This window comes from Cyprinodon variegatus, unplaced genomic scaffold, assembly GCF_000732505.1.
Source record: "Cyprinodon variegatus isolate N-32 unplaced genomic scaffold, C_variegatus-1.0 Scaffold122, whole genome shotgun sequence".
Classification (NCBI taxonomy): Eukaryota; Metazoa; Chordata; class Actinopteri; order Cyprinodontiformes; family Cyprinodontidae; genus Cyprinodon; species Cyprinodon variegatus.
The window spans coordinates 1,426,021-1,438,509 of NW_015150575.1; the positions used below are offsets into that span (position 1 = coordinate 1,426,021).

The 12,489-nt window shown below is 37.6% G+C and overlaps 2 protein-coding genes across 2 annotated transcripts in view; one reads left to right on the forward strand and one right to left on the reverse strand.

Annotated features, from left to right (window-relative positions):
* slc30a4 (solute carrier family 30 (zinc transporter), member 4) overlaps positions 1 to 6,954 on the reverse strand; it is an 11,576-nt gene extending 4,622 nt beyond the window's left edge. Inside the window, exons 1-5 of the mRNA XM_015375589.1 lie at positions 6,820 to 6,954; positions 6,021 to 6,513; positions 2,847 to 2,993; positions 1,718 to 1,871; positions 1,278 to 1,488 (exon numbers count right to left, since the gene is read on the reverse strand). Coding sequence (XP_015231075.1) covers positions 1,278 to 1,488; positions 1,718 to 1,871; positions 2,847 to 2,993; positions 6,021 to 6,435 — 927 coding nt within the window. The 5' untranslated portion in view covers positions 6,436 to 6,513; positions 6,820 to 6,954. The remainder of the gene's footprint in view (positions 1 to 1,277; positions 1,489 to 1,717; positions 1,872 to 2,846; positions 2,994 to 6,020; positions 6,514 to 6,819) is intronic.
* Positions 6,955 to 10,780: 3,826 nt separating this feature from the next.
* bloc1s6 (biogenesis of lysosomal organelles complex-1, subunit 6, pallidin) overlaps positions 10,781 to 12,489 on the forward strand; it is an 8,011-nt gene continuing 6,302 nt past the window's right edge. The window contains exons 1-2 of the mRNA XM_015375652.1: positions 10,781 to 10,906; positions 11,078 to 11,197. Coding sequence (XP_015231138.1) covers positions 11,143 to 11,197 — 55 coding nt within the window. The 5' untranslated portion in view covers positions 10,781 to 10,906; positions 11,078 to 11,142. The remainder of the gene's footprint in view (positions 10,907 to 11,077; positions 11,198 to 12,489) is intronic.

Genomic DNA, 12,489 nt, shown 5'->3' on the forward strand with positions numbered 1-12,489 from the left:
TGCCCCAGTTTTCAGTCTATTCGATTTTGCACATTCAGAAAAAAAAAAGTTATAACGATCAAAAAACTTAAAGGTCTCATAATATAAATCAACTGGAAAAGAGGAAACTGGATGAAACATATTTATTATTGACATGGAAACAAGCATGTTTACCTTATTGGGTTTTAGCTTTGTTCAGGTGGTTAACTATAATTATTTAGTTTGCACTGCACTAAACTTTTCCATATCAATGCTTTTGCAGCATGTCTTTAAACAGTTTTTCTTTTCTCCTACACTGTTTACATTCTGATCACTGCTGCTCATTCACTATTGAAAAGCTGTATGCATCGAAGTTAAGTCGAAATAAAGTTTGTCTAAGTCTAATTACCAGCGGTGCAGGAGACGCACTCTGAAAGGATGTTTGTTTTTGCCCACAAAATCATGTGCAAGAATATATCTTCATTCGCCATTTGTTGAACTGACGAATATCTGTTGGAAAACTGCTACATATCGCACAACCTCAATGGACCCAAACAAGTAGGAAGAAACTTCCTCTCTACCGCCAACACACCATGCTATAGTTAGCCAAACCTCTGTAGGAAAGCTAGTTTAAGTTTCCATTTCCTCACTGTTTACATACTTCACATATTTATCAAGAACCATCATTTAGTAAAGTTGAATAATCAGGGTTAATCCCCAAAAAATCCTTTCTATCTATACAACAGTCTCTGAATGACTAATGCCCTCAGTGACCATCAGCTGGACAGATGAGTCAGCAGTCATGTCCCTCGCAGCACTGCCTTTATGAGTTTAAAACAATGCAATGGTCTAATCAAACACTCACATCTCAGGAATGTGTATTGTGCTTTAAAATAGATTTCAGAAAAAAAAAGCTTTTTTCAAAACCTTTTTTTAAATGGTGTTATGTGAATGAATCATTTTAAATGAAACTAACGTGCTAAAACCAGTTTTAGCTGACAATTGAAAATGGTATTATGCCTGCAGACATGTCACAGCTTGTCTTAGTTCGGCTTCATCAACCACATTGCTGCTGGTATGCTCTTTGAGCAATGTGTAAACAGAAACAGATGGATGTACAAAGAGCCACCGCCGATACAAACTGGGGCAACCCACTGTCACTGCATGAATGATGGATTGCACCATATTGTTGGAAATAGGCTAATGTTTTTGTGCATGCTCAGATTTCTTATTTTTTCATCTATCAAGTTTACATAAAAAGATTTGTCAGAGGATCATTTGCTACGGGGAAAAAAAAGATTTTTGAAGACTTTCAGTACCTTGAACCGGACTATGTAAGCAGCTATGAGAACCCCGACGCTCTGGAGGAGATCCCCTAAAGCATGGATGAAGGCTGCCCTTACGGCCAGGCTCCCGTGAGGCCTCTGCTGACCCGACCCAGCCTGTGGACCTGAGGGAGCTGCCGGGCCATGGGAGTGACCGTGACCATGTGAGTGGAGGTGACCGCCTTGGTTCAGCAAAAATCCCATTCTGAAAGGACAGAAAACATTCAGATACCGACACTAAAAAACACACATTTGTCTAAATCGTTAGAGCAGCAATCAGCTGTAGACTTTAGGTAAACATTAACTTCAGTCTGCAGATTAAAACTAAATAAAGGCCGTACTTTGATCTGAACCTATACATTTTCTACTGATGTTTTCCTGACATGTTGCTTTGTATTCTATAGCTTTCTTATATAAAAACAGGCCAAACTTACATAACATTAACAGCCACCCCTACAGCTGCAGTGATGAGCATGACGTCCCCGTCTATATTGAAGTCCTGATGTACAGTCCTCTGGACGGCTTCGTAAAGCAGTATACCCGTCAGGATGTAGATGAGCACCACACTGAGGACTGCTGACACCACCTCTACAAACAACAAGTCACAATATGTCGTCAATTCCAAAACCGTGTTGAAAAGCTGAGGAAAAATTAAAAAAGAACAACTATGCCACGCTATACTTCTCCATTAAATAATACACAAATACATTAACAATAATTAAAATCCAAACTGAAAAACCACTTCTTTTCTGAAACTACACTGTCCAGCCTAACTTGATGAAACATTTATTAATTTCAATAGTGCTAATACACTAAATATTAATTCTCTTGATCAAATTCTGTTTTGTATATTTCTTATCAGATATTTTTGTTCAGCATAACGGGGGGGAAGAAAATGCCATTGTACAACAAGGAAAAGTAGAAGTTACCTAAATCAACACGAGAACAGTTTGCCTGCAATTTCACTTTGAAAAAGCTCAGCTTCACATTTCTAAAGGAATAATTTGGTTTTTTATCTGTCCCATGGTATATTTAAATAGAGAGATTCACATATAAACCAATGACTATGCAGTGGATGTAAACAGCCAAGTGTTTTAACCTTTTGTTTTATGATTTTAACTACAGGAGAAATAGGTTCAAAGTACAACATTTCGTTTTTTATATTTTTTTTTCCATTATTCTGTTTATATACCTTTAACAGTTTTAAGTGCTAAAGCTTGCAATAAAGGATGTATAGACAACGAAAGTGACTATAAATTCAAATGAAGATTAATCTTTACTCAAATTACTTCTTTATAAACACATCTTTATGGTGTTAACTGGCCCAAATGCATTAAGACCAGGCATTGGCTGTCTTTGTTTTAGGAGCATTAAAAATGTTATGTTCAGTGATCCGTGTCTCAGAGACAAGATCTGCTTCGAGTACAGTCCTCTAGTAAGTAAACAAACTCATCGAAGAGATAAATTAGCATAAAAAAAATCCCACATCAAACGACTTTCTGCACAAAGCACAGATTGTGCAGCTAAAAAAGGAAGAAAAAAAAAAAGGCTTCTGCAACTTACCTAGGCGATGCAGTCCGAAGGTGAATCTCTTGGTGGGCGGTTTGGTGGAAAGCCACAAGGCAAGCAGAGAAAACAAGATACCAACCACATCTGCTAGCATGTGCACAGCATCAGTCATTATGGCTAGACTGTTAGAAACATAACCCCCTGGAAAACAGGATGAAAAACCAGAGTAAACAAAGTGAAATATGTCGACTATCAGATCAAGCTGGGAATTTGTTTTAAAGGGTTTAATGATAACATCCCCAAAGAAACTAAAATCATCGAGATATAAAAAGCGATTTAAATAGTTTCTTTTTAAGTTTAGATTTTTTTAAGAAGCTCCGATCTACAGCTAGCAAAAGTCAGTAACTTCAGTAGTTTTTGTTCCATATTGGTTCTCTATATAAAGCAGTAGTTTCAACTGGAAATGTGGAAGTGACATCAATTAGTCTCACCCTTGGTGACACAACCTGCAATGTTATATGGCTCCTAAATAGTTGTATTTTTTTTTTTAATGGCAGATATTGCTACGGTGGTCAGACTTTAAATAACGACTCTACAAAACAATGGCATGGAAATTAAGGATGAGCGGCAGGAATGAAGGATAGATGACAGGGTTTACCTGGGGGAAAGAGATAGGAAGTAAGGAAGCATGGGAGTAGTGGAATGAAAGAGAAATTTAACAACTAGGACACATGTAAGGAAAGCAAAAAAGAAAGGAAGGGGGGAAAAGGGAAAGAGTGAAGGACACAAGGGAGGAACACAAAAAGAAAAGGAGGAAAGAATTGGAGACAAAAAAGCACATCTGGAGGAAGGAAATGATGAAGAGAAGGACAAAAGCATAGAAGGAAGTGAAGATGGTAGGGGGATGAGAGCCAAGATGATGGAAGCTTACAATGAAATGAGGAAAACAGGGAGGAAGCAAAAAGGAATAAAGGATGAGAAAGAAATAAGTCTGGAAGCTAAGAAAGAACACAGAAAAGACAAGGAATAAAAAAAAACTGACACATGGGGAAAAAAATGAAGTAGATTAAGAAACAAAATGAAAAAGAACGAGTGTAAAAGAAACAAAGGAGGAAGTACTTGAGAAGGAAAACTGGGGCAAGAAAAGAGGATGGAAGAAATTAGAAGGAAAAAAAAGGGCATCCACATTGGCAAAGGTTAAAAAAGGATCTCTAAACACAAACATTTGTCCCAACTGGAATCAAATTTCTGACTTTTCCAGACTGTATATGAACCCTGACAAACCGAAACTCTAAAGTGAATCTTTAAACCTTAGTAGCTACAGTTAAACAAAACTGGCATAAAACATGTTACTATCTTATGCTGAGAGCGCATCAGTTTTGGTTTGAACAGGAAGTTAAACATGACAAATGCAGGGCATGAAATGACTGTCCTGCTCTTGTTTTTTTTAAGGTTAATGTTTGATCAAAACAAAGCATTCTCTTCTTGTTTAAGGGAAACTGTCCCAATTTGCTTGTCGGTTTTATTCACAGCTACGAACATGTGATTCATTTTTAAGGTGGATTATAAGAGATTAATCTCTTTGGCAGTCCTGTTTAAACAATTTAAGGGAGAATCCTTTCAGTGTTCCTCTGGGTTTAGTTCGCTGGAATAATAAGTCACTGTTTGAACAGCTGCAAAAAAAAAAAAAAAAAAAAAAAAAAAAAAAAAAAAAAAAAAAAAAAAACAACTCCAGGCTGCCAGATCACAAATATTAGATAACCACTTCAAATGATTTCAGCAGGCAGCAGGAAAAATAAGAAACATCTAACAGAAATGTGTCACCATTTCCATCCTGTGTTTTGCTGTTACAGTCCCAGTCTGATTCTCATTTCTTCACTGCTTTAGAAGTAGTGGGACAACTCAATTATTTCTGTGGAGGAATATGAGTTCTCCAGGACTTTTAAAACTTTTTTTTTCAGTTCTTTGGAGCAATACTCGAAAATGAAGCAAAACTTTCAATAGCACAACTACCAATGAAAAGTAAATACTGAAGTCCTCCAACAATATGCTTTTGGTTTCTCCACTTATTCAGCACATAATACATCATTTAAATTCAAAGTATTGTTTTAAAACTCAAAATTCTGGGCAGTTTGGTTATTATGACAGTCAGCAACAGTATTCAGTCCAACCAACCAAGTTAGTAAATTATAAACAGGAGGAATTTCTGTACTATTTCTCCACTAAGAGTATTTTAAGAAAAGAATAAAACTGTATTTTAATTCATGCTGCAATTAAAGACTATTTTGCAAATCGATTAATTTGTTGATTTTTTTTTTTTTTTTTTTGATTAATCAATTAACAATCGGATAGCCAAAGGTTTGTTAAAGATTTTTTTTGCGAAACTAAACCAGATGAAACAAACTTTTCCACTTGAGGAGTTCTGGATAGGGTATATTGACAAACTAAAAATATTTAAAACTTAAATGCAAAATGTTTACATAATTTTATTTTACAGTTTTGGTTAATGAGTGCTCTAAGTGGGTCACTCTGTCAGCTAAAAGCACATTTTAGAGTCTATACTCCAGTTAACAATCAAACGATTACTATATTAGTTGACGATTATTTCAATAATCTAGTAATCCAATTGTTTGAGCCCTAATTTTTATGTATTTTGAAGCATTATTTAAGTAAAAATAATTTTAAATAGTATTACTGTTTTTTTTTTATTTAACATACTTTATTATTGAGAATATTTTCAGCATGTATGCAATTTTGTAAGCAAAAAAAGTGCCTACTTTGGCAAAATGTTTAAATACCTATACGAGTACTACAAGCACATGCAGTATCCCCAGCTTACATTTAGTTCTTTAACTAAACCAACAATGCCCGCTGCAGGAATCTTTATGTTTATATTATGCTTACAGGCACAAGTTATATATAACTGGAAACAACAAGAATAGTTTAAAACAGAGTGTCCTGTTTCACAGATCTACTAGCCAATAAGGAAGGGAGGGGCAGTACAAGCATTAGCAAATATAATTCATAATTTGAGTCCAAACTGCTTGCATACAGTATATTAAGTTAACAATCTAAATGTTAAATAAACTTTGGGGAAGCAGTTTGAATGATTTGTAAGAAAATGTGATGGAAATAAAGAGTTAATTGGTTTAAGGAACAAATTAAATGGCAATGTAGGCTGCATTGTTTGACATAATCAGACAGAAATGTGGGTTTTATTGTTTTTACCTATAATTTCCCCTGTCATGAACAGGAAATACAACACAGCTGCAATGATCAGCCTCTTCATCACCCTCCTGTGTTTGATCCTCTCCCTCTTCTTCGTACAGTTATCACAGGGGTCCATGTTCAAACCCGGGCTGCCCAGGCTGGAGGAGTCCAACAGGGAGTCATCATCATCCTGACCGCCTACATCTGGAGGGACCACCACGGTGCTCACCGCCACCCCGTTGGACGGAGCCCCGGCAGAGTAATCGGACATCTCTCCGGAGACGACCACCTTCAGTTTGTTAAATTTGGGTCCCTCGTCATCTTCCACCAGGTCATCAGAAAAGTCAAACGGAGCGGTGTCGTTCAGGTCCCAGCCGCTGCGATCCCTCCTGAAGGCGGACCGAACCTTACCGAAGAGCTTTCCACCGGACATGTTTAATAATCACCGGGGTTTCAATCACTCACATCTTTATAACGGACCGCGATGGTAAGGCTGCATTTTTACTCCGACCTGTCCAGAAGAAAAAGTGAAGTTAAACACCAGCTGAAAGGCGTTTTAAATGTGTACAACTCGGCAGTTCGAAGAAAATACATAGCTGAATCAGATAAACTTAACCAGCAATCATTTTTACATCTTTATTGTTTCCACATTATCATAGAAAGTCCATTAGCCCTCATAAAAAAACAAGAGAGCTGGTCAAACAGTAACAAGCTAGCGAGCACAGGTTAGCTTTCCTGTCAGTTTCAGACTAAAAGGCATCTCCAATAAAGTGACCGCTAGTTAAAACAAACAAACAAACAAATGAGAAAAGCTCACCGATAGAACTGCTTTCAGTTGTACAAACTTATTATTCTGCTGCCAAAGTGAAAGCTGTCATGTTCAGCAAACATCCGAGTCTTGACACCACCTTAGCTCCGCGCGAGGACCCGCAGGTTTGCTTCTATGCAGTTGATCAACGTCATGGGACTCTCGACTGTTTTTCTGGGATCCACATCAGTTGGCTCAGATCGTCAGAGTCGTTCTGCAGGGCCGAGTTGCTCTGCAGATTTCCACCAGAGTGGATTGTTTTTATTATTCATATGTGCTTGTTAAACCCTAATATTACCTACCTGTTAAGTGTAAAGACTAATATTTGTTTGTTGAACTGTATATAAAGTGTATATATATATAGTAATTTTGACACGGTACATATAGATGTATATAGTAGGCATAGATATATATATACTATATAGTATAGATTAACCCTGATTAGTACAAGTACTGACTAAAATAATTTATTTAGTTAAAATGTAAAAAGTAGAGGTTTTACATTGTAACTTTTTCATTTGAATTATACAAAAATAATGTTAAGAAATTAATTCCTAAAAAAAAAAAGAAAGCATAGAAAAATGATTTGTTTCCCTCTTTTACTCGCTGTATTGGTAAAAAAAAAAACCCACAAAAAATACTGTCTTTCCTGTCCACTTCTGTTCTAAATTAAAATTTTACACAGGATAATGTAGACTGAACTGAACATATAGGTTCTGCATGACCACTTTGATATTTTTAAAGCTTTGGTATTAACAGCATAACATTTGAAAAAATAGCATTATATTACAGAAAATCATTATAGAAAACTTGAAACATAATAAACACATTTACTTTAAAACCCCAATGAATGGGGAGTGTCTTGGATCTCAGAATCTGATCCAGTTCCAGACCCCTATGTTCGTCCACTGTCAATGTTTTTCTATAAACAAACTGTGCTCAACTGAACCAATTCTCTTTATGTTCTTGCTTACGCTCTGCTATGTTGCAACTGTTGCGCCATGTCCTCATCACCATGTATGGATGTAACAAGCCAGTTTTAAAAAAGCAGGGAAGAAAAAGCACAGATAATTGTGTTCTAATAAAGTAAGTAAACGTAAATCCACACGCAAATAAATATTCAAGTAAAGTGCAGATACTGAAAAACCTACTGAAGTACTTAAATAAGTATCTCTATTAAGACTTCGACTTAGGCAACTTTTATTGTCATTTTGTATATACAGATCGTATAAAAAAAATTGTGTTTTGTACAGCTTTCATGACATTTCCATTTCTCAAAGTGCTGCAGTGATCAAATGTAAACAGTGTGGGAGGGGAAAAAAATTTGCAAAAAACACATGATATGGAAGTTCGGAGCATTAAATATATATGGTGCAAAAGGCAGGGTTTTGGTTTGGTGTTATCTGATGCAGAGTCTGTGACATGATTTAGAGTTTTCTCAACTGTTCAGCTGTTTTATGGTGGTGGGGAAGAAGCTGTTGCAGAACCTGCTTCACCTGCATCGAATGCTGTGAAGCCTTTTCCCAGAGGGAAGCAGGAAGAACAGTCCATGGTGGGGGTGTCAGGGGTCAATGATTGCGCTAGGGACACGCAGCTCTGGGATGAAATGTCTTTAATGAAGCTCCACCTCCTCTCTGTAGTCCAGGTCGTTGTCTTCACTGATGAGGCCCACCACCTTGGTGCCGTCTGCAAACTTCACCATGTGATTGGTGGTGAACCTGGGGACACAGTCATGTGTCATCAGGGTGAACAGCAGGGGGCTCAGGACGCAGCCCTGAGGGGAGCCTGTCCTTAGACTGATGACATCAGAGGCGTTCTGTCCGACCCGAACTGATTGAGGTCTGTTGGTGAGGAAGTCTAACAGCCAATTTTGAAGGGGTGTATTGAAGTTGACCTGTACCAGTTTGCCCATCAGATGCTGTGGGATGATGGTGTTGAAAGCTGAACTGAAGTCCAGGAACAGTATCTGCACATGGATGTTCTTCTCCTCCATGTGTGCTAGGCTCAGGTGAAGAGCAGAGGAGATGGCGTCCTCAGTGGAGCGGTTTTGTCGGCAGGCGAACTGGAATGGGTTGAATGTTGGCGGCAGACTACAGACGATGTGTTCTTTAACCAGCCTTCACTTTATCATGATTAGAGTCAGTGCGGCAGGCCGGTAGTTATTTACTGAGGTGACCTGAGGCTTCTTTGGGGCCGAAATGATGGTGGCAGACTTGAAGCATGATGGCACTATGAATTGGTCCAGGTGTAAGTTACACCTCTTATAGCATCTCACAAATGCTTGTGCTGTCTTCACCACCTATGCTGCATTTCCTGACCTGCAACATGTCGTTAGTAAGATGAAGTACAACTCTTAAAGCATATCTAGATATATTTTTTTCATTATTATTATGATTGGTGTTTTAGTTGTTCTTTGTTGTTTTGGTATTATTATTATTTCAGTTTCTTACAAGTTATAACTGATTAATGATTACATTCTAATGCTATGGATAACAGTTAATAATTGAACTTTATTGATCTCACACTGGAGAAATTGAACTCTGCATTTAACCCATCCCCTTGAGGAGCAGTGGGCTGCTATTGTGCGACAGCCGAGGAGCAGTGTGGGGTTAGGGTCTTGCTTAGGGACCAGAGTGCAGGCTGTTTGGACTGAACTGGGTACATGCAACCTTCTCAACACACAAGCGCACTGCTCTAACCACTGGGCCAACACTCTCAACTCTATCTTCTTCATCTTAGAACATCTGCACTCATGGGGGTCTGGACAGGTACCTGTACCTGAAGACATAATCTGTTATATCTTCATGGACAGGTACCTGTTTTAGTATACCGGTACTAAAAAAGTTCTAATGCTGATTGTGCTGGGACAGACATAGTCCTTTCAACGCATTTCCTTTTAGCATTAAGGTTCTGTTTTTATTATAATTCAAAAATCAAGATTATTGTCATATTGAGATAGGATCATCCGTCAAATATTATTTTGAAAACTAATTAAAAAAATTAAAACTAGTGATTTGAAATAAGTCTAAATATGTAGATCGTGATGGACTATCTACTAATAAACATGTATATATGTAATTTCTAAGGAAAAAAAAAAACTACATACTTTTACATAACTTTGTATTCTACATGTCTATATCATACACACAATCCCCCTCTCTATAATCAAATTCTATGACTTGATTTAGTTTTCTTTAAAAATCGAATAATTATTTGTATATGTTTACTCCCCAAATTCTTCCTCATAATATCTACTAAATTAATCTTTTCCTAAATACATTCAAACTCTCTCCTCGTATATCTTCTCTTGCTTTCATATTTATGATATTCCAGTATAACATGTTTTATTGTTTCATATTTTCCCCATCACATTTGCCAGTAGTTTGCTTTTGAATTTTAAAAAGTATATAATTAAGTCCTGTAGGCCCAAATCTAACCTTGTTATTACTCTTTCCTCCTTTCTATTTCGTCTTCCATTTCTTCTTTTTCCTACCATCTTCCTTTTTTTTCTTCATCCCACCTTTTCGGCCATTTTTTCATCAGTTTCTATTAGAAATATTTAATACATTATTCAGAATAATAAATATGGGTTTGATGGTTGTATTTGTGTGGGTTCCAGCATATATTAGAGTAGAAGGAAATGAGAGGGCAGATAATATGGCAAAGAGGGCAATTCAAAATCCTAGTAGTTTTACAGATAAAACAAGTAAATTGGAGGGAAAGAGCATTATTAAAGAAAAAGTCCATCCTACTATCTAACTGATTATATTTTAAAGTTAATAATGCAGAGCTTGAATCTGAACAAATGACTGTTTTTAATGGTTTAATATCTTGTCCCCATTGTAAAGCTAATAATATTGCCAACATTTCCCCTGTGTAGAGTTGTTTCCGTTGGTTTTAATCGTTCCTATAAATGAGTTGGCCTATAGAGCCGAATCCTTCGCGTTAGCCTCCTTAAACGTGATCACGTGATGACGCAGAAGTCACATGACGCTGTCTCATGCTATAACAAATTGTAAATCTCCCTGTTTTTAATGTCCAATCTCCACAACACACAATCCAACCTACACTCGCCATTCAGCCGAAGTTTAAACAGGTAATTTATTGTCTCCAGTCATTCCGATTCACGGATCACTCATGGTTTATCGTGTTCCAGCCGTTTAAAGAGGCTCACAGTGAGCTAGCGAGTCTTCCTGGACACAAAGTCAGGAGACACTGCGTTTCTTTGTGACTCGTATGCAGGCGTTTAACTCGTTATTTCCATCAGATAAGAGTGTGGGATCCGACTACTGGGCGCCAAACAGAGAAACTGGGTCAACCGAGCAGCTCCAGATGGAGGTAGAGGGGATAGAAGACGAAGGACCTTCGTCCCAGAGTGAACTTCCAGGTATGATAGTTGCTCTCCATTGTCCATCCCTCAGATCTCCTCCTGCAGGAGGACAGGGAATGGGCCAGGAAGCAAAAAAACAATGACGATTTAAGTAGCAATAAAAAATAGGCTTAATTTAAAAGATGATTTGCAGTGTGTTTCTGTAAATCTAAAGAAGAAACCTTCAGGAAGACACCATAGCCGTTTTCAGGTTGCCATGTCTTTAGGTTGTCTTTCATGAAAGTAAAGGCAGGCACTAAACTAACCCGTATGTTAGATTCCAGGGCAGATTAAAGTCTAAGTGAGCTGCTTGTGTGCAAACACATGCCTAACTGTTGCTCAAATCCATGCACAGTTTGCAGACTTTTTTTTTTTTTTGCTGTCAGCACAAAAATCAACCATCAGGAATCTAGTTAAGCCTAATGAAGCTCAGAAACATGCATTTAAAGCTCAGAAGTTAAATATTTCATAAAATTATTTAACATGCAGTGGGTAGCACTGCTGCCTTGCGGCAAGAAATCCTGGGTTCGGTTCCCGGCCCGGGTTCTTTCTGCATGGAGTTTGCATGTTCTCCCTGCGCATGCGTAGGTTCTCTCCGGGTACTCCGGCTTCTTACCACAGTCCAAAAACATGACTGAAAACATGACTAAATTCTCCTTAGGTGTGAGTGTGTGCATTAATTTGGTTGTTTGTCCTGTTTGTCTGTGTTGCCCTGCGATGGACTTGCGACCTGTCCAGGGTGTCCTCTGCCTCTCGCCCGTAGACAGTTGGAGATGGGCACCAGCACCTCTCACAAGAATTAATTTTTTTGTAAAAGATTCTCAGTAATATCAGTGCCTGCTATACTTATCTGTATCATTTTCCTTCAACTTGACAGTTTTTACCACTTTAAGTCTGTGTTTTACTACCAAGTCCTAATAGAATGCATAGTTTGTGATTAGAAATGTGGCAGTGATCAAGGGCTGGGACTATTTATGTACCATAATCCACATGAGGACCTGGTAATCAGATGACATACTAAAAAACATTTATCCATGTCTGGTTTACGGTTGCCTTATGATGGGTCACAGCTACCCTGCTGATGTAGAACGGTTTATTATTGCAGCACATTAAGCAATTACTTAATTATTAATTATTTCATTAATTTATTAATCTAGCTTCCATATATCTATTTGTCTAGCTTCCATATATCTGTCTGTCTAGCTTCCATATATCTATCTGTCTAGCTTCCATATATCTATCTGTCTAGCTTCCATATATCTATCTGTCTAGCTTCCATATATCTGTCTGTCTAGCTTCCATATATCTAT